General features: G+C 43.6%; 1 protein-coding gene across 11 annotated transcripts in view; it reads left to right on the top strand.

Moving 5' to 3' along the window:
- UMAD1 (UBAP1-MVB12-associated (UMA) domain containing 1) overlaps positions 1-26,004 on the top strand; it is a 181,339-nt gene that overhangs the window by 141,844 nt on the left and 13,491 nt on the right. For 6 of the 11 annotated variants that reach the window (XM_078663702.1, XM_078663698.1, XM_078663699.1 and 3 more), the window contains 2 exons: positions 17,293-17,460; positions 22,414-22,496. In XM_078663702.1, the coding sequence (XP_078519828.1) occupies positions 17,293-17,460; positions 22,414-22,496 (251 nt within the window). The remainder of the gene's footprint in view (positions 1-17,292; positions 17,461-22,413; positions 22,497-26,004) is intronic. The other 5 variants (XM_078663704.1, XM_078663708.1, XM_078663705.1 and 2 more) reach the window with 1 other exon arrangement.

Here is a 26,004-nt window from a genome sequence, read left to right as displayed (position 1 = left end):
GGGCACAGTTCTGCACACCCTACCCTACCCCTGTCTCCATTGGATTAAGGCATTGTGTATTTTCCTTTACAGGTAAAGAGTGGGGGAGAGCAGTAGAAGGGTTGTGGGTTGAGAAAAGTAGAACACTGTTGTAGGTCAGGGAGGTAGGGTGTTCTAATAGCGTGTTCTTTGTCGTTACAGATCTCCCTCCCTGCTGTTCCCTTCCTTTCCCGCGCCCCGCTGTATCACCTTAGTTGTTCGTGTTTTATCTCGGAGCGCCGGGGTTGTTCAGTGGGGCCGGGAATAGGACTCTCATCACAGCCCCGAGGAAGAGAAGAGCCGAGCTTGATACTTGGCATCAATAAGGGTTGTTAGACAATCATTAGAATGCGAAGTATAATAAGAGTGCTCCAATCTCTTAATCTTCCGAAGAAGGTCCCCAGTGAATGTGCGTGCAGTTTTTTGTTTTTTTGCAACAAAGCCAATTATAAAATCCCTTGCTATGGCTTTAAAAGTATCCCATAGGGTGGTGGAGGAGGTGGAATGAGTTTGATTTAACTCGAATAATTCATCAAAGAAACTGGTAAAAGAAGGTGGTAAACTTTGGATCTAAAAGAAGAGCGTTGTTAAAACGCCATCTTTTGGGGCCTGTAGTTTTAGGTAAAATGTCAATGCTGATTGAGACAGGAGCGTGATCTGATAATAGAATGGGGCCAATCTCTGCATTAGTAAGAGTCTGCGCAATATTATGAGAGACAAAAATATAATCAATCCTTGACTGAGAGTAGTGGGAAGGAGAGTAAAAAGTAAATTCTTTAGTGGTCGGATTACAAAGGCGCCAGGCATCAATAAGTTTATGTTGCGTGACCGCCTGAATGAAGGATCTGTGTGGTTTGTTAGGAATAAATGTGACTTTAGATATCCTATCAATGAAAGGATCAAATGTTTGATTGCAGTCTCCTGCTAGTATAAAATTATCATTCATAAAGCGGGTGAGGTGTTTGGCAAACATGGGCCAAAAAGAGGGTTCACCATGTGTACGGGCGTACACATTCAGAAAAGAGATTGGAAAACCCCTGAGAGATAATTTAACATTTAACCATCTACCATTTGCATCAGACTCTTGAGAAAGCAAAGAGTATGTGAGGGACTTGCGACACAATAACATCACTCCATTGCGTTTGCCATCCCCTGGAGAATAGAAAACATCACCTACCCAACCTCTTTTCAGTTTTAGGGACTCGGAATCTGAAAGGTGAGTTTCTTGCAGAAATGCAAAGTCAACATTTAGTTTGGCTAAATGAGATGGAATTCTTTGCCTCTTAATGGGGGAATTTAAGCCCTTAATGTTCCATGTAATGACTCTTAATGACATAGAATATTAGAAACACATTGATCCTGACAAATGAGAAATAAATAAAAAAAAGAGCCCAAATCATCCAGCAGACAGTGACAAATGAAAAACAAAGAAAGAAGAAAAAGGAGCGTCAAAGTGAAAATCACAATAAAGATGAATAAATTGACCAAAGAAGATGTCAAAGTGAAAAAGATTATAGGAAGGCAAGAAGAAAACGACACCCAACATAGAAGAAGAAACAAAGATAAGAAGCGAAGTAGGAAAATATTTGGGAAGAAGAATAAAGGAGGGGGAATAGGACAACATGTAGGAACGCAAACATGTTAATCAAACAAAAGGGAAACATACCTACAAAGGAAAAATCAAGGACACACACTCCGGAAGACACAAGGAGGGGTTGGAACCACCTGGAATAGGCGGCACGTCTAGGGTCAGCCAAACAGGGAGCCAGAAGGACGCAAGGAAACAGGAATGTGAAATATGTGGAGACTAGAAGAAAAAACAATGATAAAAAAGGATTATTGAAAAGGACAGTAACAAAGTTAACCAACGTGAGCAATAATCCTATGTGCAAATAAATATTTGAATTAGTAATAACAACAAATTTGGCAACTGTATGAGAAACTGAGAACATAATGAACATGGAAGAAGACCCATTATGAAAAAGAACAAAACTTGGGAAAACCCGTTCAAAGGATAATGCAATCTCAAGTGGTGAATGAAGAGGAAGGTCCCGAAGAGTTCATAGTGTTTGAAGAGAATTTATGAAGCTTTGAAGACGTGCAGGATCTTCATATGTCGTTGTTCTATTGTTATAAGTAACTTTGAAGAGGCACGGGTAAAAAAGACCATATCGGGCCCCTATGGACCGTAAATCAGCTCTCATGCTTAGAAATGCCTTACGTCGGTTGGCAGTGGCCTTGGTGTAGTCTTGTGCGAAGAACAGAGAGGAGCCTGACCAAGTGATTCTTGGAGAAGCTTTAACCGCTGACAACACTTTCAGTAAATCAGTATATTCTAAGAAGTATAAGATGACTCCTCTTGGACGTTGTGAAGTTGAGGATGGGAAGGAAGGCGGCCCATTCGATGCGCGCATTGGATGTTGAGCATCGTGCCTTTTGGCAAATGTAACAATTTAGGAATAAATCACTTGAAGCAAGTAAGAGGGTGTCGTGCGTGAGCCTTGTTGTCTCAGGAGTGTCGCGGAATCCAGAAGCCAAGTCCCCAACTTCACCCTATCACCACCACACGTCAGATTTAGACACTGATATATATAACGGTGACTAGGGAGAAAGAGGGAAACATAACAATAGTAGAAGGGGAAAAACAATGATTCTTTAGTCTTCACTAAAGTCAGGATTCATGCAATTCTTCGGTACACAGATGCTGCATAAAGAGAAAACATCATTAATATCAGTCTCTCCCTATGGCTGTCTTATACTATCTTTATCTCTCTTAGATATACCTTTGTATACTGAGTGTCTGTTCTTTTCTTTTTCCCTTTATAAACGAGGTGCATACCAAGTGTAGTCGGAATATGTAGATTCTTGGACCCTGAAATAGATGACAGGGGATTAGTGGTGGTAAGTTTTCTGCAGGTAAAAGGTATATCACTTCTATCGCTCTGGCTCACCTTGTGTCTTGGACAAATGAAGCACCAAAACGGGGCTCAATACCGATAGCGTAAAGCAGAATGCTTGTAGTCAGTATTCACAGATAACGCTCTCTAAATTCGTTAAAAAGCAAGGTATGTTCAATATCACAGACTCTAAAGAGATATCTTCAGCGTATATTAGAATGCTTATCATCCGCATTCACTAACTGCTCTGCAAAGACAAAACTCCGTGTCTGAACGTAATGAAGCTTCAGAACAAAATAAGGCTGACTCCAGCGCTATACAATAACAAAGAAATTCAATGCAGAATTACTCTCCCAAAAGCGGGAAATAATCCCGAAACGAAGCTGACAAAACAATGCAAAGCTAGAACTGGCACTAGCTCGGAGATGCTGTGGAACTACGATGTAATTTGCGAGAGGCTTGTACTCACAAAACGCGCCACTCGCCGAATATCGAACGCCACGCCACTCGCCTAGCTCCTCGGACTCCGACCACCGTGACCCGGAACGAAACACAGGAACCTGGCTAGAACGCAAAGCGTTTCCGGGAGCGCGGGGCGGACATAAATTCTATTCCTGTGTTACTACGCATGCGCTAACCCTTGCGCATGTGCTCTGAGGAAAACTTTGTGATCTTGCCAATCATCTCCCCGCCAACCACGTCTACAGGCATGACAGAGGGTCAGATCCTTCAATACCCTCTCCAAGGCCGTAAATTCGTAGATTGTTCAGTCTATTACGATTGCCTTTGGAGCAAAGAGACTTGGGAATGCAGATGAGATACATTGACACAGGTTTCTTGTAGAGAAGAGACACTTTGTTCCACTGAGGAGACCCTTGTTTCCAATTGAGACCAGTTATCTGTTAAAGTTTGCAGTTTGGCGTTGGTTTCTTCCATAAAGGGTCTAAGAGCTCTAATTTCCTCCAAAAAGAGCTCCATAGAGGCTGATGAGGCTGACTTAGGTGGTGAGGGAGGGTCTTTGTTTAGCCGTTTGGTGTTGACTTACCCGAGACACCATTGTAATCTCTGAACTCTGTGAGGAAGACGTCTGGGAGTCCTCAAATCTGGAAAATTCAGAGAAAATCCTTGAGTTTTTAATGAATACGTGTTTTGGTTTGCAAGAGGAGCAATATGTTGTTTTTAGTCTGCCCATGGGTCGCACTCATAACATCTCCTGAAGACCAGATATATAGAAGGCACAGCACCATAAGACAAAGGTTATATATGAGTGGACTGCTATAGAGAAAAAATGCAAACCAACAACATGCAAATGTGTTTGTTGTGTGTGAAGGTGAAAATGTCAATATTTATTTGAGCTGGAAGGTCTCGGAACACACCGGTGAGTGCAGGCAAGCCAGATTCGGAGACGACTCCTACTGCTGAGGTGCGGACTTCATGCGATGCCAGTGAGAAAGGTAATTAGCCCAAGTCCGGTCTGCACATGAGTCGGCAACACGGGGGATGAAACAAAATGGCGGTGCCCAGCGGGACTCAATTACGGAAATATAGAACGTAGAATGTGGAACATATATCCAACAGCTGCTGTTCTACCAAGGTCGAATGCGATGAATGCCTGCAACTGCGAGAGTATAATACACCAGGTTGCTATATATATATATGTTGCAGGGTGCACACTGCAAGGAACCTGAGCAGGAAAGACGCACTATCTATATAGCGGCTGGGGTTTGATGTGGGACACGGGAAGCGGCCATTTTGGGCATTCCTTATCTGTGCACTCACGGAAGGGCTGGCCCGATAACATGGACTCCACACTCCTATGATGTGCCCTGGACAGCGCGCATTACCTAGATCTGCGCACAGACAGCCACAGCATTGAAGCAACCAGATGTCACTACGGCCTGCGCTGTTAACGACTTTGCCGCGTAGCTTACTGCCACAACTTCCTCAAGACTTGTATGTAGAGGGTCATGGTCGGCGAAAGCACCAGTGAATAATATGGTTGCCTCCCATATTCGATTTACCAACTGAGCGACGTAGTCAATGCTTCACTTTGGGACGCTGAGATCTCTCCCACCATTCCCCGCACTAGCTGTGCAGAATACCTCCCTGTGCGTTTGTGAGAAGGTGGCACGACCTCTCGCACGTGGCTTGTATGCGAGACACTGTGTTACGAACGAAGCTGACTGCACACTGTATCTGCCCCACTACGTGAGTGTTGTGTAGAAAGAGCAGCTGCACAGAATGGGGAAACCTGATAAGCAGCAACCAAAGCTGACTTTTGAGCCACGGAGAACCGGACGAGCCAAGCGAATCAACCAGACAACGAAACGGAAAAGGACAATCCTCCAGAAAGCGGTATGGAATCCATCCTGAAGTCCATTCAAACTAGTCTTCAAGATATCAATGGCAAACTCAATCACCTTACGTGCCGTGTGGACAATATGGCGACGAACCTGGACCGACAAGGTGAGCGGCTGGATAAGGCTGAAAATAGGTTGTCGGCGGTAGAAGATGAAGCACAGGCCAGTACCTCTAAATGCAGCGGGATGGAAAAGGTTTTGGAAGTAATAAAGAGCAAGGCGGAGGATTTGGAGGCACGCTTGTGCCGTAACAATATCCGAATCGCAGGTGTTCCTGAATCAACCAACACAGGTCGAATGGAGGCATACGTGGAGGCACTCTGTCGTGAAATATTCGGGGAAGACCACCTCTCCCCAATTTTTATAGTTGAGCGTGCCCACAGATCGCTGGCACCCAGACCGCCGCCAGGTGCACCGCCCAGACAGATAGTGGCCCGTATATTGAACTATCGAGATCGTGATGGCATATTACAGATGGCGAGGGAAAAAAAGAAAGTGACCTACCAGGGTAACCAGCTGGAGTTCTATCCTGACTATACTATGGCAGTGCAGCAGGCACGCAAAGAATATGCAAATGTCAAAGCGAAACTATGAGGAATGCAGGTAGACTACGCAATGCTATACTCAGCGCGTTTGAAGATCACCTGGGATGGCAAACCGCCGATTCTCCCGACTCCGAAGGCAGCTCTAGACTTCATCAAGAAGATTACTGCTCAGCTCAAGGAACGGAAACAAACTGATCAAGCGTATGACTCGAGCTGAGCAAGCGAAGACACAAGATTTCCTGCGTCAAAACTATCAGCAAGTATGAGAGAGGTATTACGAACTTCTGGTAGGTCAGCATCTATTCTTCTGTGACCGATTAGCCTAGACTGCGGTGCTGGGTCTTGCAGAGAACACCAGTGGACACGGTAACTGGGAGCGTGCTCTCTTTCCACATTTGATTTTCTTTTATTCTTCATCATTATTCTGACATTGCACTGTGACATTGGTACATTGGAGTGTGATATGTGTTGCGCTGTCAAGCTGGATCTGAGACACATGACACTCCTAATAGCGAATTTAAAGGTTCACATGCTCTAGGCCCAGGCATCAGACAACTCACAAACACTATGTTTAATGCTGCGAACTATACGGGTCTAATGAGCTTCTGGCCTACAGAGAGGTAACTGGTGGTTACATAAAGGTTTAGAGACCTGGCGCTGCCTATAGAGGATAACTATACAGGAGGGTCGTGGTATAGCACATTCTTGGTGATGTTGGTGGGCCACTATGCTGATCGCTTACGATATTGTGTTACATGCAAGCCTCAGACGCTACCAGTTCTGATGCTGGAAGCCCTACCCTTTCTATTACGGGGCGGGATGTGACATGCCTTGAACTAGGCGGGGGTAAAGGTGACCGTGACCATTAGTTGTGTATTTAACTCTGCAGAAACTACTTCTATGCAATGGTTGGTGATAATGTTAACATAACAACAATTCTGATTACGCTGTTATTCATATGTGATGTGAAATAATTGCCTATGACTTAACTATGATCTGTCCACATCCATAAACTGGATGGTGTTGTGCACCCTAGGCGGACCCCTCCATGGGTACTCCCCACACGGTTTATGAGTTCTTTGAAATTTAAGGGGGGGGGATATGGCTTCCGCAGGATTGGGCTGCTGATGTGGGTGGGGGGGGAGGATGTTGGGGACGTGTTTTTGTTACCGGACCATGGCACTTAAGATGCATTGCTGACACCCAAGATGAAATGCTTCTGTATATTGCACGATTTGTATGTACGCAGTACTGGTCCTGCACATTGGGAGGACAACTGGTACACAGCCTCTGTGGTTTTATGTCTGAATATCTGCATCAACTATGACAAACAGCACACCAGGGAGACTTTTCTTAAATATGCTCACATGGAACATACGCGGCTTTACCAATCCAAAGAAAATAAGACAACTTTTCGCATGCATGGACAGGTGGCATATCGACATTGCACTGCTGCAAGAAACCCTCATAGCCCCACACACTCATACCCGTATTGGCCAGAAATGGGCTGAAACTGCTCATAACTCCACATACTCTTCTTATTCTAGGGGAATCTCGATACTGGTAAAGAAAGGCACAAACTTTAAAATTTAGGACACTATAACTGACACCCAAGGGCGCTACCTTATCATAACAGGACTACTCCGGGGACACAGCGTAACGATTATCAACACGTATGGGCCGAATACGGACACCCCCGACTTCTATCACGAAATATGGCAACACCTACACGACAAGGTGGGTTGTACATTGATATTTATTTATTTATTTATTTATTTTTGACATTTAATAGAGCGCGAACAAATGCCCGCAGGCGTCTTGGCGCTGTACTGTTGTAAACTCTACTATACTCGGCTTCTTACTCTTAGAGGTTAAACAACCAGGTTTTCAGCTTCTTTCTGAAAGACAGTAGATTTGGGCTAGATCTAATGGATTGGGGGAGCGTATTCCATAATTTCGGGGCAGCAACCAGAAAACGTCTGTCTCCCCAGGTGACCAGTTTAGTACGGGGTACCACCAGATCATTTAGTTTGGCTGATCGGAGAGATCGGGAAGGATTGTATAGAATGAGGTGATCTCTCAGAAATTGAGGGGCTTGTTGGTGCAATGATTTATAAACTATGCACAAGGTCTTGAATTTAATTCTGTTACTGATGGGGAGCCAGTGATAGCTTCTCAAGGTGTCAGCTATAGGTTTAAATCTAGGGATTCCCGAGAGAAGTCTAGCCGCTGCGTTCTGTACTGTCTGCATTTTCTTGATGACCCTGATTTGAGCATTGGCTAGCAAGCCGTTGCAGTAATCTAATGCAGACAGGACTAGAGCGCTGACTAGTGTCTTGCCTACGCTTTTTGGGAGAAATGGAAGGACCTTTTTTACCAGCCGTAGTTTGTAAAACGCCATGGAGGCCGTCTGGTTAGCATGAGCCATGAAATTCAAGTTGTCGTCAAAGATGACGCCTAGATTTCTCACCTTAGGGGTTGGTTTAGGCAAGGCTCCAAAGGATGATGGCCACCAAACTGATGACCAATTAGGACTAAGATGACCGAATGTTACCACCTCGGTTTTTTCGGAGTTCAGTTTTAAACAGTTTGCTGACATCCATTGTCCGATGGCCAGCATACCTGCTTTAAAACTCTCCGCTACAGTTTCCCCATCATTTTTGACGGTAAGAATCAACTGAGTGTCGTCCGCATATGAGGTAAGGTTCATCCCGTGGGCTTTGATGGTTTTAGCCAGGTCCGACACATAGATGTTAAATAGTGTCGGACTTAGGGATGAACCTTGAGGTACCCCACATGGCAAGGACAGTTCCGCTGACTCGAATCGTCCTAGGGTAACTGCCTGTGATCTATCCGTCAAAAAAGACGTCAGCAGATCCCTAGCTAGGCCTAGCACGCCCATCTTTTCAACACGGTCGACCAAGATCTTATGGTCGACCGTGTCGAAGGCAGCCGATAGGTCCAGAAGCACCAGCAGTGCTGAGCCTCCTTGATCTCGGATTAATCTGATGTCGTCCGCCGCTTTGATTAGCGCCGTTTCTGTTCCATGAAACTTGCGGAATCCAAATTGGGTTTCATCGAGAAGATGGTGTTGCTCGATAAATGCTGCAAGTTGGATGTTCATGGCTTTTTCTGCTACTTTGGCCAGAAAAGGGAGGTTGGCGATAGGCCTATAATTTTTTAACTCTGTTTTATCTAGGCCAGATTTTTTCAGAAGGGGCTTCAATAAAGTTTTTTTTTAGAGGGATCGGATAAATTCCTGTGCAGAACATCAGATTGCAGATTTGGGTTATGACTGGGATCAAGATGTCCATTATTGGGCGGAGAATTTTCAAGGGGCAAGGATCCAGTGCTGAGCCCGATTTAATGGACCTAATGATATCCTGAACTTGATTTTCTGAAATTTCCACAAACTGTGGAAAGATATTATCGATATGTGGCGTATTTATGTCGTTAGTACTCTGATTGTCAGAGGAAGTGAACGCAGAAAAGATATCATTCACTTTAGTAAAAAAGAAGGATGCTAATGAGTCACAGAAATTTTGTGAGGATGGGGGGTTCAAGTCAGGAGTATTTCCTGCTAGCTGCTTGGTTATTTCATAGAGCCTTTTGCTAGAATTTTTTGCGCTTTCAATTTGCTCCTTATAGTACTTTTTTTTGGCCTCCATGATCAAGGATTTGTACTGGGTTAGAAGCTCCTTATAGATGTGTTTGCTTTCATCGTCATAGTTTTTCCTCCAATGCCTTTCTTTATTTCTACAGAGCCGTTTATTTTTTCTTAGTTCCTCAGTATACCAAGGTGCTGAAGGCGAAATCCTATTTCTGGATATGAGTTTAACTGGTTTAATTTGTTAGTAGCCTGATCCAGCCAGGCTTGGTATTGCTTTGTGGCTATTTCTGGATCAGTGGACAGTGTTGGTTTAGAGTTGTCTAGTGACACCTTAAGATTTGGAAAATTTATATCTTTCCATACTTTAAAAGGTTCACGTCTGGGAGGGGATGCTTTAAGAATAGGTGCTTCGTTAATCTTTATAGTACCTAAGACCAAATGGTGGTCAGTCCAGGTCATTGGAAGGACATCAGTGATTCGCAGACCTTCCAGATTGGTAAAGATTCCGTCTAAGGTATGCCCTGCAGTGTGTGTGGGTCCCGTCACCAACTGTGAGAGCCCGAAAACCTCCATTTCTGACAGAAGGGTCATAGTATCTTTATCCCCATTACTGTCCAGATGGAAATTTAGATCTCCCAGCAATGTTATAGACTTCTTGGTTGCAAGGGATTCTAAAATGGTAACAACTTCTGTGAGAAATCCTGACCGAATCTCAGGTCGTCTATATAATAATATGCCTTTAAAATTGTAAGAGGGGGACAGGTAAATATCAAACTGGAGCGCCTCACATGTCGTGGTAGGTATTGGCGAGGTGCGAATTTTGTAGGTATCCCGGGCAATTATGGCTATCCCACCTCCTCTTTTGCCCTTTCTATCCAGTCTATATGCTTTGAATCCATTGGGGACGGCTATCACAAGATCTGGATCTGATGATTTATCCATCCAGGTCTCCGTCAGGAACATTATATCAATGTTCCTGTCTAGAAGTAGGTCAGCAATTTCTTGCCTGTGTTTTGCCAAAGAGCGGACATTAATGAGGGCAATGATGGATTTTTGTGTTACCTAACTTTGTTTATAACTTCCCGCCGGTTTGTTTAAAAGGGGAATGGAGGCCTGACAGTGCTTACATTCTAAAAAGGTAGTGGGAGATATAGAGTCCAGGCTGTATCTGATGCATCTATCCGTAAGTCGTGGACGTAAATCAGTCAGCATAGAGTGTGTATAGGGTGGGAGACGGGTTGATTTAGCAGAACCAGGGGTGGTGGCCCTAAGCCCGTGTCCGGCGCGGACGGGCGCAGACGGGCTTGCCTTTGGCGCGCCCGCTGCGCGGACGGAATGGCCTCATCATTTTATATTCTGCAGAGGAGGGTGGGAGGCGTCCTGCCACTGGACCGCCAACCCTTTCTCCCTCCAAGATGGCGCCTTTACCCCGCGTCGTCAGCCCCTAATCGGCCAAGGCATCCAGGGATTCGCGAAGCAACACACACGTCGGCAGCGCATAACAGCGGTCCCGAATTGATTACTGGTTAGGCTCCGAAGCAACACTATTGTGGACAACAGATATTAAACACATGCCTAAAACCCTGTCAGACCACAATCCCATTGTGTTGACCCTCACTACAAGCCACCTTCCTATAGCTGGAGGTTTAATGACACTGCCCTTACGGATTCCGTATATACGGACACTATAGCCACGGCAATTGGGGACTATTTTCAACTGAACGAAAGTTCTACAGAGGACCCATGTCTCCTGTGGGAAGCTTTCAAAGCAACGTTGCGTGGGGTATGCATAAGCACTACAGTGGGGATCTTGCATGACATTCGGACACAGCTGGCGAGATGTGAGACACAGCTAAAATCACTAGAAAACCAATATGAGCTAACCCAAAATCCATCTATACTTGGGGAGATACGTAAGACACTCACTGAATATCAATCCTATGCTGAGGATGAGATTAAATATGCATACAAACGCCCCAAAGCTAGAGCCTTTGGTGAAGGAGGGAGGCCAGGTAGAGTGCTAGCGGCCAAGATAGCTATTTTGCAAGTATTTGTAAAAACGTACAGTACACTCTATAAATCACAGCCAACTGCATTGTCTGAGGAAATACTTAAATATCTCGAAGACGTGGCCATCGCTTGGCTTTCAGACGCGCAAAGGGCATATTTGTCACTCCCAATAACGGTAGAGGAAGTCTCCGAGATAATTAAATCATTACCAGACGGGAAAGCCCCTGGGCCCGATGGGTTCACATGCGAATTCTGCAAGCAATATACTGAATTATTGGCTCCCCGACTGGTCGAGATGTTTGGCGACGCCTTCGAGAAAAATATACTCCCACCAACTCTGCGAGAAGCAATGGTAATAGCGCTCTTAAAGCCGGCTAAGGATCCTGAGCTCTGTGATTCATATCGCCCTTTATCACTCATAAACGTGGACTCCAAGATACTGGCCAAGACTCTCGCCACGAGATTGCAACCTCTTATGACCAGCCTGGTCCTTCCAGACCAAGCAGGTTTTATACCATCCAGAGCTACCGCGCACGATACTCTCACACTGTTCGCACTGTCCCATTATTTGGTTCCCAGCACCAAAGCCGTGGTGGTCATGTTAGATGCTGCCAAGGCATTTGACACCATTGAATGGCCCTATCTCATCACGGTGCTTCATAGAATGGGCTTCCCTCCGATGTTCATCCAGTGGGTTCAGCTCTTGTACACACGACCAGTAGCTAAGATTCGGGTAAATGGCTATGTCTCCGACTTCTTAAATATAAAACGCGGGACAAGACAGGGTTGCCCTTTATCCCCCTTATTGTTTGCCCTAGCGCTAGAACCACTCGCGTGCAAGGTGCGACAGAACCACCGCCCCTCCGTGCTGCAATTTCCCAGTAGGCCCCTGCACATTTCGCTTTATGCGGATGACATGCTGCTGTATGTTCGAGACCCCGTGACTCATTTAGCGCCCCTACTGCGAGAGTATATTAAATTCGGAGGGCAATCTGGACTCCAAATCAATTGGGACAAATTCTCTATTATCCCCCTCACTGACACTACATTACCACACGCTACTGAATTTCCACTAGAATGGCAGGAAGACCCCATCAAGTACCTAGGAGTATGGTATCACAGAGACCCAGAAATTGTTATCAGGACTAATTATGGAAGGGTGTTGCCTTCAGTAGAGGATAAGGTGAACTGCTGGATACAACTGCCGCTATCATTAGCTGATCGTGTAGCGATTGTCAAAATGGTGATCCTCACCAAACTTCTTTACCTATTCAACAACATCCCCATTCCCCCTCCTAGAGAGGTCTTCAAGCGTATATCCTCTGTAGTGCTCAGGCTGATATGGGCAGGCAAGCAGGCACGTATTGAATTCCGCACTCTGACGCTGCCATACTCCAAGGGGTGACTCTGCGTCCCGGATTTTCTTCTGTACTATCTATGTGCGCAGGCACAATATGCTACATACTAGTACCACAAGATCCCATACATGACACACACAGCTATAGAGGAGGGAGATGCACTACCAATACCATTAACTGCAATTATCATGCACAAGCGACCACCTTTACACGATAAGGACATTATTACTATTGATGCCACAAATGATGCTTGGAAAAGGCTGGGACGGATGGCACACAAACTCCCCCTCTACGCACCAGCCCAACCACTACATTTTCACCCTGACATATCGGTTACTGGCGAGGAGGTGGGCATGGGCTTATTAAGACAGGTCGGTCTGGATACGTTAGGAGACCTATACAATAATGGAAAATTCTAAACATTACAAGATCTTTCATATATACAAAATCAGACGCTGATGTTTCGCTTTACCCACTACAGATTACAAGAGGCGATCAAAAAATTGTACCCAAACTATCCTGATGAGCCATTGCAGCTTAATACCTTACAACTAGTACTGACCTCCCCAAACAGCACGCATTTAGTGTCCCGTCTATATACTGTAGCGCAAACTGAAATCAATTGCAATACTCACAGGGCCATGGAGAGATGGAGGAAGATTGTCAGACAACGTGCCATCTGATTAAAATGTTAACACCTAACAGTAATTTAAGACTTGTACATTTTAAGTATCTACATCAAGCGTATTACACGCCTGTAAAACTGTGCAGATATGGGCTTCGATCAGAAGCGAGCTGTAAACGGTGTGGTTACGATCAAGCGGATTTCATTCATTTAGCATGGCACTGCTCCAAAATACCTTCATATTGGGAGCAGGTCACCTCGATATTGATAGACATGGTGGGTGTTGAATTTGATTGCAGTATCCGGGTATGTCTACTAGGACTTTTGAGGGAGGTACGAGCTACGAAACGCAAGTTCTGTGTGGTGGCGTTACTGCTCACCAAACGGCGACTATCCATGTGTTGGGACAATAAGGTAGCGCCGAATGTTAAGCAATGGATTAATGATATGTCCCACTGTCAGGACACGCTACGTACATTCGAAGAGGAACTTCCTGCCCGCTCCAGACCAAAAGACTATTGGCAATATTTAACACGTTATTTGAGTGCTAACCCGATTCTTTAAAGATATTGATTGCATGTGTCCTCCGGCTTCTTTACTGTTAACTGTGTTTTTTTGTGCAAATTTATGTGCTATTTTTTTTTATTAATGTCTCTTGGACGACAAATGCTGTAGTGTACTGGTCCGTTTTTTTATTTTACTGTATTTGAGATGAATGTTTTATGAAAATCAATAAAAAGATTTATAAAAAAAATAATTTGTCCAGAAAGTGATGCAGCAGCTGAAGAGAAATATGTGAAAGGATTATTCAATAGCTGGTAAGCATCCTAGTTTAATGATTCTCCATTGTAAAAGACAAAAGTTCTTCACTCCTGAAACCATTTTGGCAAAAACAGGCAGGAATGAACATGTTAGAACTAAGAATGAAGCAAAACGAGGGAATGTTGTCATGGCACTCGGTACACACAAAATGGCTGCCATTCACCATGCATATTGTTACCTCAGTAAGCAACAGTCATTACCAAAGTTCTTCAAAAATATCGTTGCCCATAAGAAGACCCATCCCTTGAGGAAATGCAGAAGACAAACGAGTGAAAAATAGAATAGAAGCACCTTCACTGTCAATTTTTACGAGGAGAAGGTTAAAACGCGCAATCGCATAAAAAAACAAAATGGCGGCTGCGGTGAAAACAGAGCCTCGACCGCACTTCGTTGAATAAGTCCCCGTGAGAGTTGTTAGCGAGGTCGCAGATGGCAGTAGAGCATGCTCAAGCTCTTACCATTTCCAAATCCGACTCCTGCATGGTGCTATTTGTCCTGAGTCCGCGATGTCCGCTCAGCACACCGGAAAGCTCTACCCCTGCGCGGCCATATTCTCCGGGCGCCAAGCCACACCCTGTGAACTAAATTTTAGCACTGAGCTCCTGGCCTCATTCGGCGCTTTGTCAGATAATCTAGCCTGCCTCTATCACCAACAGTTTTGACTTCTGAAAACCTTTAGCTGTTGGCGTTGGGGGTATTATTAATACATTGGGTACTAATGTGACGTATGCATTTGGGAATAGAAATCTATACCGAAGCACAGCAGAACGTTTGATACCTAAGAAGACAGTTTCTCTAAAATCAGGATTATTGATATTATTTTGAGGTTTTGGAATCCTCCACTTTATGTAAGCTTTCTCCATCTCCTCTTGTTTGTTTTTGCATCAACATTATTTCAGTTTTCCAGTAGTTACATTCGTTTTCTAATTACCTATGGCTTATCCTTCATCCTGCACTGTTCACCAGATGAGCATTTCAAGCACAAACATTTAAAGTACAATATTTTGGTTTTTTTTGGTTACCTTCCATCGGATTTATAGGAAAAGGAAGACTGTATTTACTCACGGTGATGGTGGTGTGGGTGAACACTGGGTTTCTCGTGGCATACAGTGGTATTTTAAAACATGGAAATAATGTTGTTTCCTTTTACAGTTTTTGCATGCTATCTCAGGTAGCCTCCACAATATTCCTAAAAACCCTGCATGAAAAACCAACCTACACTTAAAACATCTGATTGTCAACTCCCTTTCTCTTCTAATGGCCCTTGCCTTTATTTCCATCCTGTGCATGCCTCCTCTTTCTGAGCACAGACTACACGGTCACATGCATGTTTGTCTTAATCCGTATTATTGCATTTCATTACTTCGCCCACACCTTATTTAAAAGATCATTTAAAAAGTTATATACCTGCACCCTAACAATACCTAATCTCCTATAGTTCGTCTATTTATACCACCAGTGCATAGCATTCTCTTACCACCTCTCTCTCACTAAATATCACACCTTTTTTCCTACTGATGTAATCTACCACTTAAAAAAGTTGGAGTAGAGGCATGGACTGGCTGTGGTAGAGCACAAGACTAATTCCAATAACCAAAAATAACGACAAAGACACTAACCCTGGAGAACGGAGCAGCGTGCTGCCCAGCATAAAGCACACCAATGCCTCATCAGTGGTAGTAAGTATACTGCAATCAGAATACAATACATAACCCTCACTAAAGTTAATATCATAACACTCAGCAGTCACAGTTGATTGCAGCTCATAAAGGCTGCTTAATAATTAAATGCTCCTGCTTAACACTCTTACACTCAAATAAGACAAAACTGCTAAGGGTCATATCCATCACCCAGTAGTGTACCAGTTCATAACAGTAAACCACACATTGCCATCTGAACAGGCTTTGAATAACTGAAGAGGTCTGCCACATACCACTGGCCGACAGAGGACTCTAATTTAGCCCACCAGTGCAGGTCTAAACAAAGTACATACTACAGCCACTTTTTGGCACCTCAAAATGATAATCCGATTTGAGATGATAATTACAAAGTCTATTCCAGCAGATGTTATGTTGTTATGTTATTAGTTTATTGAAGCGCAACAGCTGCCCCAGCAAAGAGGCGTCCCGGCGCTAGTGAGCGGTGAGGTGGGGTGGATGGAGCAGGCCAGAAGGGCAAAGCCTTAGGGGCAGGAGAACAGAAAGGTCTTTACAGCTTTACGAAAAGCAAGCAGGTTCTCGATGCCACGAATGGCAACCGGAAGGGAATTCCAAAGCCTGGCTCCCAGCACCCGAAAAGAGCGTCCACCCATACGGCAGAATCTGCTCCTAGGGATGATTGCAAGGTGCTGACCGAGGGAGCGTAAATTACGTTGTGGGACATACAGAGTCAAAAGAGGGCGCAGAATGGCCGAGCTGTGAAGTTTAAGGATTTTGAATGCCAGACAAAGTGCCTTAAATTTGATGCGAGATTCCATTGGGAGCCAGTGCAGTTTTTTGATCGTAGCTCTGGCAGAGCATCTTCGGGGAAGGCCAACCAGGGTCCTAGCAGCCGAGTTCTGAACTCTCTGAAAATGGGCTACTTCCGTTTTGTTGGCACCTAACAGGAGGACACTGGCATAGTCTAAGCGTGACAGAATGATAGCTTGAACCACAAGATCTCTCCAACACTAACCTATCCCAGCTCAGGACCAGTCTAGTGAACTATCAACATAAGAAATACCAAAAAGAGACCTGCAGAACTGCTCAAAGCTGCCAGCTTACTAAAACCCATAAATGGCACTCCTGTCTCTCACACTTCATCCATCACACTGCTATGCGCTACGTCCCATAAAATGACAACACCTCAATGGTTCTCACGTCAACATGGAAACATTTCTCACATAGGATCAAAACCAAGATAACATCCTTCCGACCATACATCCTACACAGTGTAGTGTGCTACCTATGCAGACAAGTGCTTCAGAACCCCACATAGGGGTATTGAGTGCTATATAATTGTTGCAATACAATACATAAGATTCTGGTGTACTCTCTCCCTTTGCCCAGGAACCATCAGTCAGAGAGAACCTTACAATGCTGAGAAGCTCGGCATCTCAAATTTATTCTTTCTCATCTATGAGATGGTAAGATGGTCTCTGGGTTCTGCGATGCAACTCATCCAGGGTGGTCGCGGAGAGGAAAATCATTGTGTTTTCCACTGCAGTCCGCTAGAGGGTAAGAATCGACAGCTGGGGCAAGTAACTCTGTTAAACCTTTTCCACCAACCAGTAAAATATAATTGAGTCGTTGTGATTTGCAGCCTGTTGGGTGCTTCAAATTGAGGTGCTGTGAGACCTAATATCTAAAAAATGTCCTTTTATAACCACGTGTTGCTTTGCTTTTTTTAATATCTCTATGTATTCACTGGATACAACCAGCTTATTTTCTTTGGAAAGTAGAAATGTATCACTTTCTTGTAACTGTACTAATATCAAGACTGTGATATAAATGCTCTGTCTTTACACTTCACATTTCTGTAAAATGAAGATTGAATCTGCATAGCCTATGGAATGGCTGGCGCCATGGCAGCTTTAACTTTGTAGACAGTTTAGGTATTAACTATATGAGATATGGTGACATGCCTTAGTTTCAGTTGTCAAACTGTTGATAAAGATTGTTTTGGGAGTATCAATAAAAAGAAAACATATATTTCAAGTCTAGCATTACTGTTGTTTCATAGTCTCTACATTGTTTCTTAATTTATACATCCCAAATCATTCATATTGTGTCTCCAGATTTTGAACTTTTTGGAATTCTAATTTTGTGCTAAGAAATTCACTGTATGTCTACTCTCTTCTAGTAGCAATGTTTTTCTACCACAAAATAAAGGTGTAGAGGTCACGGGGCACAGTGATGTAGTTGAAAGTCGACAAGTTAGATCTATAAAAATACAAGAGTTAGGTAATAGTTATACCTCAGAGAAGTTCCACATTCAGGAGTATTGAGGAACGGCGGTAAATGTTACAAACATTTTCACCTAACACATCAAGAAAACAGGCCAAATGTACTGTACCTATTGGTTTATGTTCAAATTTCACACTTTCATTGAACATAGACTGCCCAGCTGGTGCTACAATTCTACGCCTTCTGATCAGCATTCAATAAAGAGTTATAAGTGTGTTTCAAGTAGACTCTGATAACGCATGTTCAAAAATGCACACATTCAATACAAGTTGTATTGTTTGCTATTTTCCTTCCATCTTCAGCTGGCACTTTCAATGACAAAGCACGTTACCTGCTGGAGTAACCACTGTATTGCCAAGTGAAACACACTAATTTCTTTTTACCTAGTCCACACTGTTTTCTAAAACATACAGCTAAGTGTATCTAGTGCACCACTACACAGAGGTTACCCTGCATTTTCTTTGTATTCAGTACTCATTGCAACTAAGTAACATACACTCCTGCTTGTGGTCAGTCTACTGTTGTCCTGTTGATGACTCCGAAAACTGCTTGAGGGTTGAAATGTCGACATGCATAGCCACAGAGACGTATAATTTAATGCACAGTTCAGTGCATTGAATTTAATGGACTTTATAAATGCTGCCATTCTCTTCAATTATCTTGTATATAGTCTTTCACCACTTATTGCTTCATCATTTAGGACAGCTATGTCTGATTACCAGCAACTTCTGACAGTAATAGATTTTAAGTTGGCTGATTTAAAGTCCCTCTGTGTCTCATATGTTTACAATATATAAAGAATTGTTTACTCATTGCATATCATGATATATTGGGTAGTTCACTATAATTTGTATTCACTTTCTTTAAATGACACTTCGTTGGACATTGCTCTGTATATTAGTACTCATGACTAACTTTGTTCTACGGGCCCCTCCTGTTGTTTATATTGTTATTTTCTTCTCTTTAGTAACAGCTCAGCTGTAGGGACCTGCCCCAGATCTCCTATACAACTGTGGCGGTCTCCTGAACTGGGTTCTTTCTGGCAGCAGCCCAATTACCCGCATGTCCTGCATTGCAGACCACTCTTCTTGCCTGCAATTTCCACCCATCCAGGCCTTATGCCACTTGCAGGGTGATAGTGTTTCCAGCAAGAGTCTGTAGTGCCCTCCTTGGGGACCCCCACAACAGGACCAGTCTACAGATGCCATGGGGCTCCCCTACTTCAGGATCCTCTGCAAGCCTACCCTTTACAGGGCCTGACATCTAGTCAGAGACATAGTGCAACCACCTCTGGAGAGATCCTACAGAATTTAGAATACAAGGAAGAGTCTCCAGGGGTGCATCTTTCTCCGGTCTCAATGTCCCACACTCCTCCCACATAGCCTAGCAACTTTACAGTAGAGGGGCCCAAGAGTGGAACCCAATCCAAACATATGTGTTGCATGTTTTGTGTTGTCCTGACCAAACGTAGGTGTTTTTTGCCACCGCTAACATTGTTCTGGGGCCAAACAACTTAGTCTTGACAAAAGCCCTGGACCCTAAGACCATCTCACACTAGGGCTGAAACTTGTTGATTGATACATAGGGTGTAGGACCATTATCTCCATAGACACCCCCTTGTAATGTTATTTTTATCATGCTAGGACCACCACTAATAAAGGGATACCTTGGTGTTTCCAGGCATTTTTACCGTAAGACCGCTGTAGGATAATATCCTAAGTACTCCCTGTTATAAAGACAACATGAAGACAAATTTTTTCGCAGAATCCTAAAAATCCCACAAACCATCCCTGCCGAAATTGCCCATGATGAACTAGGGATGCCATATATTTCAGACAATGCTAAATTAAGACCGATCATGGCATGGATTAGAATCTGGACCAACCCGGAGGCATCCCTGAGCAGGGAAATAGTCACAGACTGCTAACAGAGAGACAAGGCCCTACAAATTCCTTGGTTAAAATATGTGAAAGACTCTCTAGCGAATATTAATCAGTCTCAATTTTTTAATGATCCTTCTTTGATTTTAAATAGTTGTAAACTGAAGGTGAAAAAATTGCTCTTAGAAAAATTTGTATCCGACAGAAGAAGCCGAGCCCTGGTAAAGAAATCAATAGCAGCCTATGATCTTGTAAGAAATGGGGTGGGAATGGAATCATATCTGTTTCTGATGTATAGCCAAAATGATCGATTTTTAATGTGCCGTTTTAGGCTCAATTGGTTACCAAACATTTTAGCTTATCCTGCTGGTTTTACCGTAACAATTGAGCAGAAGGGTGCCTGCGGCTGCGACAATAGGTCTCCGCAGGACACCCTTCATTTTGTACTTTTATGTCCATTTTATAGTAATCCTAGACGTCTGTTTTTGGTAGACATTCTTAGGAAACAGAAATTACGCCATGCGAAACCTGCACTATTGTTTTTACAGAAAGCTAGTGATACCCATACCCTATGTGCCATTTTAAGCTTTTTAAAAGTAGCCGTAAGATTGAGGAACACAAGAAATGCATTGGTTCTGTAAAATCAGACCTGTTTCATGAATCATACCCTCTCTTTTTTAAAGTTGTTTTTATTATCAAAAGTTCAGGAACGATATGTTATGATATTTAATGAAATTTTATAATGTAATGTGCTTTTATGAGGAATTTTTATTCTTCGTAATAAAGATTTACTGAACCATAGACACCCCCTTGTAATGTTATTTTAATCATGCTAGGACCACCACTAATAAAGGGATACCTTGGTGTTTCCAGGCATTTTTACCGTAAGACCGCTGTAGGATAATATCCTAAGTACTCCCTGTTAAATGGTAGAGCTCATCCTGGTTATTAGGTACCAGGATGAGACCCGTTGTCGAATCAAGTCGGGTAAGGTGTGCCAACGAGGGATTTTGTTCAAAAATATGTAATTACTCAAAAATTCTTAACACAGTTGTTCAATAGTTCAATGTTCACAAATCTTGAACCAACAACAAAATGAATTAAGTGAATTGTGCAGTAAATGCGCAGAGAATCAAAGCAATAAAATAGACACTGGAATATCTTATAGTCAGTATTTTAAATATATTTGGTAGGGTACACTCAGAATTAAGTTAATTCATTGCAAAAACATGAAAAAGGTATAATGTACTTTCACCTATAGTTCATGAATAAAAAACATCTATTCCTAGTTTAATCAGGGAAGTGACATATATCATAGTAAATAAAACAGTCACTTAAAATACATCAATTATTGAGAAAATGGACAGTACAGTCAACATTTCGGTCTTCTTTGATGTAAATCCCTCAGACCATCTTCAGGACAAAGAAATACTGCATGTAACAATGACCCTTTTGAAAAAGGCCAATCTGTGGAAACTTGGGCAGAAGTGGTACAATTTTGAAAACACTCACTGGTGCTCCTCACTTCACTCTGATATATCAAACGGGCAACAGTACCCCAGTCAGTAAGTCTCCTACACTTATTGAGTGGGGGACTGTTGCCCGTTTGTTAGTTTGCAGAAAGGAAACATTGGCTACCTTAAAGAGTGAATCTTGTGACTAATTGCACACATCCAAAGAGATTGACATCACTGCTCTGTCTACTGATATATCAGAGTGAAGTGAGGAGCACCAGTGAGTGTTTTTAAAATGGTACCACTTCTGCCCAAGTTTCCACAGATTGGCCTGTTTTCAAAAGGGTCATTGTTACATGCAGTATTTCTTTGTCCTGAAGATGGTCTGAGGGATTTACATCAAAGAAGACCGAAACGTCGACTGTACTGTCCATTTCCTCAATAATTTATGTATTTTAAGAGACTGTTTTAATTACTATGATATATGTCACTTCCTAGGGTGCATCCAACAACACTAAGGTCTTGTGTAATGAGACGCGGGTCAAGCTTTACTTTGGTTGTGTGTTTTATCCCGGAGTGACTACTGGGTTAACAATTAAGATTTAATTGTTAACCCAGTAGTCAGTATAGATTATAGCATACATTTTTTGGGAGGGGTTGTATCGACTGGCAACCCTGACTTCTGCTAATTCAGTATTGTTCCTTAACTGTGGTTATTTGCTCTCAAATAAGCCAAATTAGGTTGATCGAAATAAAGGTAGGGTTTCAAGATAATATGTGTGTCTGTAATTTGTATATTCAGAACTAATTAGGATTTTTTTTTTTAGTTAACATAAAATAAATTATTTATTTATATTACTCAACATTAAATACATGTTTATTTTATTTAGGAGAAACCGTAAGTGAAAAAAGAACAGACGCAGCAGGAATACCTTCATTTCCAGAGAAAGGAGCTACAACCAACACTTCACAGGTAGGGCAACATGTTCTTAAGTTTAGTGCAAAGGCAGAACTGAGGAACTTGTTTTTTTTGTAACTGATAACACAGAAGCAGATGTAATTTTTATTATATTTCTTGCAATCAAGACAAGTTCATTTGCAGCATATCATATTGTAATCAGATGTCTGTTAGAAAATTCTCATTCTATAGACACATGTAGTTACTGTGTGCAAGGAATGGACCCTCTACATGATAACTTAATTCCAGAGGTACTGTAACTTTAATAATGCTATTCTGTTATTGTTTTTTTGATAATCAACTTTATTGCATTTTGATAAAAACAAAAGTTCATCGGCAGCAAATAAAACACATTATTGGGATAAAGGACATTCGAGTTGAGACAACAGAGACTCATAATGCACTGGTGAAATGGGCTCAACACTTGCTTAACAATATACATGTATCCGACGCACCCGGACCCCTTAAGCGGGCAATAAGTTGAACTACTTGCCCCATATTTTACCAAAAAGTTTGGGGCATCCTCGGGCTTCGAAAAGGGGCTCCACACCAGTATACTCCTCGTCTCCCCCTCTTCACAGTAGGCGGTGTAGCCTGGGACTAGAGTGTTGCTATGTCCCGCTTCACCACCGCTATCGCTGTTCCCAGGAAGCACTTGTCTGCCCGGGATCCATCAAGGCCATCAAACACCCCAGGATCAGGCGCAGTGGATCTTAGGGGACCTCCCAACCCAGTAAGCTCAAGTTTCACCCCTACCCAGAATGGCTCAAGACCGGGACACTGCCACACCATGTGGTAAAAATCTGCTGGAGCGTGGCTGCACAGCGCGCAGGCTGGGGAGGGCCGCATGTGGGCGATGTACAGGCGTGCTGAGGTGAGGTATGCCGCATGGAGATAATAGAGTTGAACGAGATGCAGTTTGGAAGAGGTTGTCAGGGTCTTGGGAGCCTTAAGGACATCTCTCCAGTCTGCCTCTTCGAGGGGACCCAGCCACCCCTCCCAGCGGGCACGGAGCCGGTCTAGGGACGCAGAACCAATGTTCACCAGGGACCGGTAAAACTGTGACACCCCCCCTCTGCCAAGGTTCCCCATCATTACCTGGGCCTCCAAGGGGCTAAATTCCGGAGAGGCAGTGGGAGACGGAATGTGTGAGTAGAGGGCATGTCTGAGCTGTAGGTACTTGTAAAATTGTGAGGGAAGTTGGGAATGGCGTTGTTGTAGGTCAGAAAAGGATCTGATATGGTCCCCCACCCAGACGTCCCCCAATAGCGAGATTCTGACAAGATCCCATCGACGGAAATAATGGAGAGATGTGACCTCCCCAACCATGCTCCGCTCCACAGGGGTGTCTGTCTGATGAGTGTCCGGTCCCACATTACGTGGCGTACGGCGGTGCACCAGGCCATAAGTACCGTCCTAGTGACGGGGGGAAGAGCCTGTGGCACTGGGCTTCCATACAGGTATGCTTGAACTTGCGTAATGTCCATTGAACTGAGTTCCACCCAATACGCCGGGTCGGACCAGCCGCCCGCGAACCAGTCGTTGATCTCGATGAGCCTTGTGGCCAAGTAGTACAGGTGTAGATTAGTGACCCCATGCCCCCGTCATAGGGAGGAATGCGGCAGTGTGCCAGGGGCAGCCGCGGCCTCCCGCTTCCCCATAAAAACCGAGTGAAGGCACAGTCCAGTTCCCGGAACCAACTGCCCGGGAGGTATTCTGTTATTGTTAAGCAGTAATGTCTTCTATCCAAATCACCAAATACATCTTGAGCTTTTGAGTTTCGCAAATGTTGCATAATCTACCCAATATGCCTTTGGAAAAGAAATCACCTTGACAAACGTTATATTTTTGACATAATTACTAATTTCTGCATTCACCCGACTTGTGGTTACAGGGTCCACACAATTTACATATTTTTTCTAAGAAACATGTGCTACCTAAACTCTACATTCAAGCCATGTATATAGATAATTTCTAAAGATCACAAAAAGTTTTTTTTTTAAAGCAGCTCTTTTTAAATGTCTACGGATCCACTTATGGAAAATGATTCATTCATATACAAACATATTTTTAATGATTTTGGAAATCACATCCTCCCAAACAATGCCATGAATTATCCTGCTTCACTGCGGCCGGAATTCCCCGCTGTGTTGAAAAATTCGACGCGTGCGCGGTTCGGCCATTCTCCGTACAAGCCCACCATGACGTCCGACGGCCGGGGGCTGTCCGACGCATGGAAGCGGTTATTACGTTCAAGAATTAGTCATGGTGAAAAATAGTACCACAAATGTGTTGATTGACATTGGTCTTTGGATTTGGAAAAGACTAAAGCTGCAATAAGGGCTTTCTAAGGGTTTCTTTTTTTATGCAACTTTTTGAATTAGACATACATTCTCTATTACCTGACTCTCACTTCTGCTAGCTATACACGTCCTAGGGAGAACCCGGTTTGTGGTCAGTCATGCTGAAGATGCTTTTCCAGGACCTTTCCTAGCTATCTTGAAGAAATGTGGATCTCGTTTGTGATTTTGTTGTGGTTCTTATCACCTCCCTGGATGGAAGCCAAACACGGTCATGCTATTCAGGGTAACACCTTCATCGGTGGAATGTTGCGCCTTCTATAGAGATGCACCACGCTATCTTCACCGCACACCTTTCCTTCTCACTTTTTGATAATAAATATGTGCTCTCTGTGTGAAAACTATTTGTATTCGGTTTCCAGTATGCCAGAGCTGAAAACCATTATTTCAGGGCTTCCTATCCATAGCATGTCTCAGAAACCTTGGTTAGTTCATCACAAGCAGTCCTGCCTAGCTTCACCAAACAAGCTTTAGACTAACTCATTCCAGTGTGGTGGTCCCCATCACCGTACTGAATTGCAAAGGCACACATTATAGTGAATCCTCAGCTATCAAGCCAGAGCGCTGCTCTAATGCACCATACCGATTGTGATAGCTTGTGGCAGCGCCCGGAAGGCTCATGGGGTTGGCTCAGCTGCTTGCAGCTGTAGCACTAGCTGCTACTCCGCTACAATGTTACACATAATGACACTCGATACCACAGCATTACGTCAGGAGTCGGTGCCCGCCAGGTGACGGTGAGGTTAGGACAGTGCTTCATTTGAGCCGCTGGTTTCCGGTGCTCGGTATTGGTCAGTACCAGTACTTCTGACACCTGCCACATGTTGGTGCTGTTTGTGTGATTTAGAGATGAGCAGAACAATAGTTGTTGGTTAATTAAAAATACATTAAAAACAACTAATACCTGCCGCCCAATCTATTCATATAGCTTTGTGGTCCTTGAACATTTTCACTTGTCACAGAGTGATGGCTAGCAGTTGTGTAGGTACTGTCATTGACAGCTCTGTGAGTGGCAATGGGTGGTTTGAGCTCCGGTGGCCTCCTAAAGAGGGCCCTGGCACTTATTTTTCTTACAAATTAAGCACTGGGACAGGACATCAGTTTTTGATGAAATAGGAGGTCTGCCCTGCCCCTGTGGGACAAGGACTCAGCAATTGAGATCT

This window comes from Lissotriton helveticus, chromosome 10, assembly GCF_964261635.1.
Source record: "Lissotriton helveticus chromosome 10, aLisHel1.1, whole genome shotgun sequence".
NCBI lineage: Eukaryota > Metazoa > Chordata > Amphibia > Caudata > Salamandridae > Lissotriton > Lissotriton helveticus.
The sequence above is the reverse complement of the archived record's forward strand: the minus strand, read 5'-3'. Positions and strand labels throughout refer to the sequence as shown.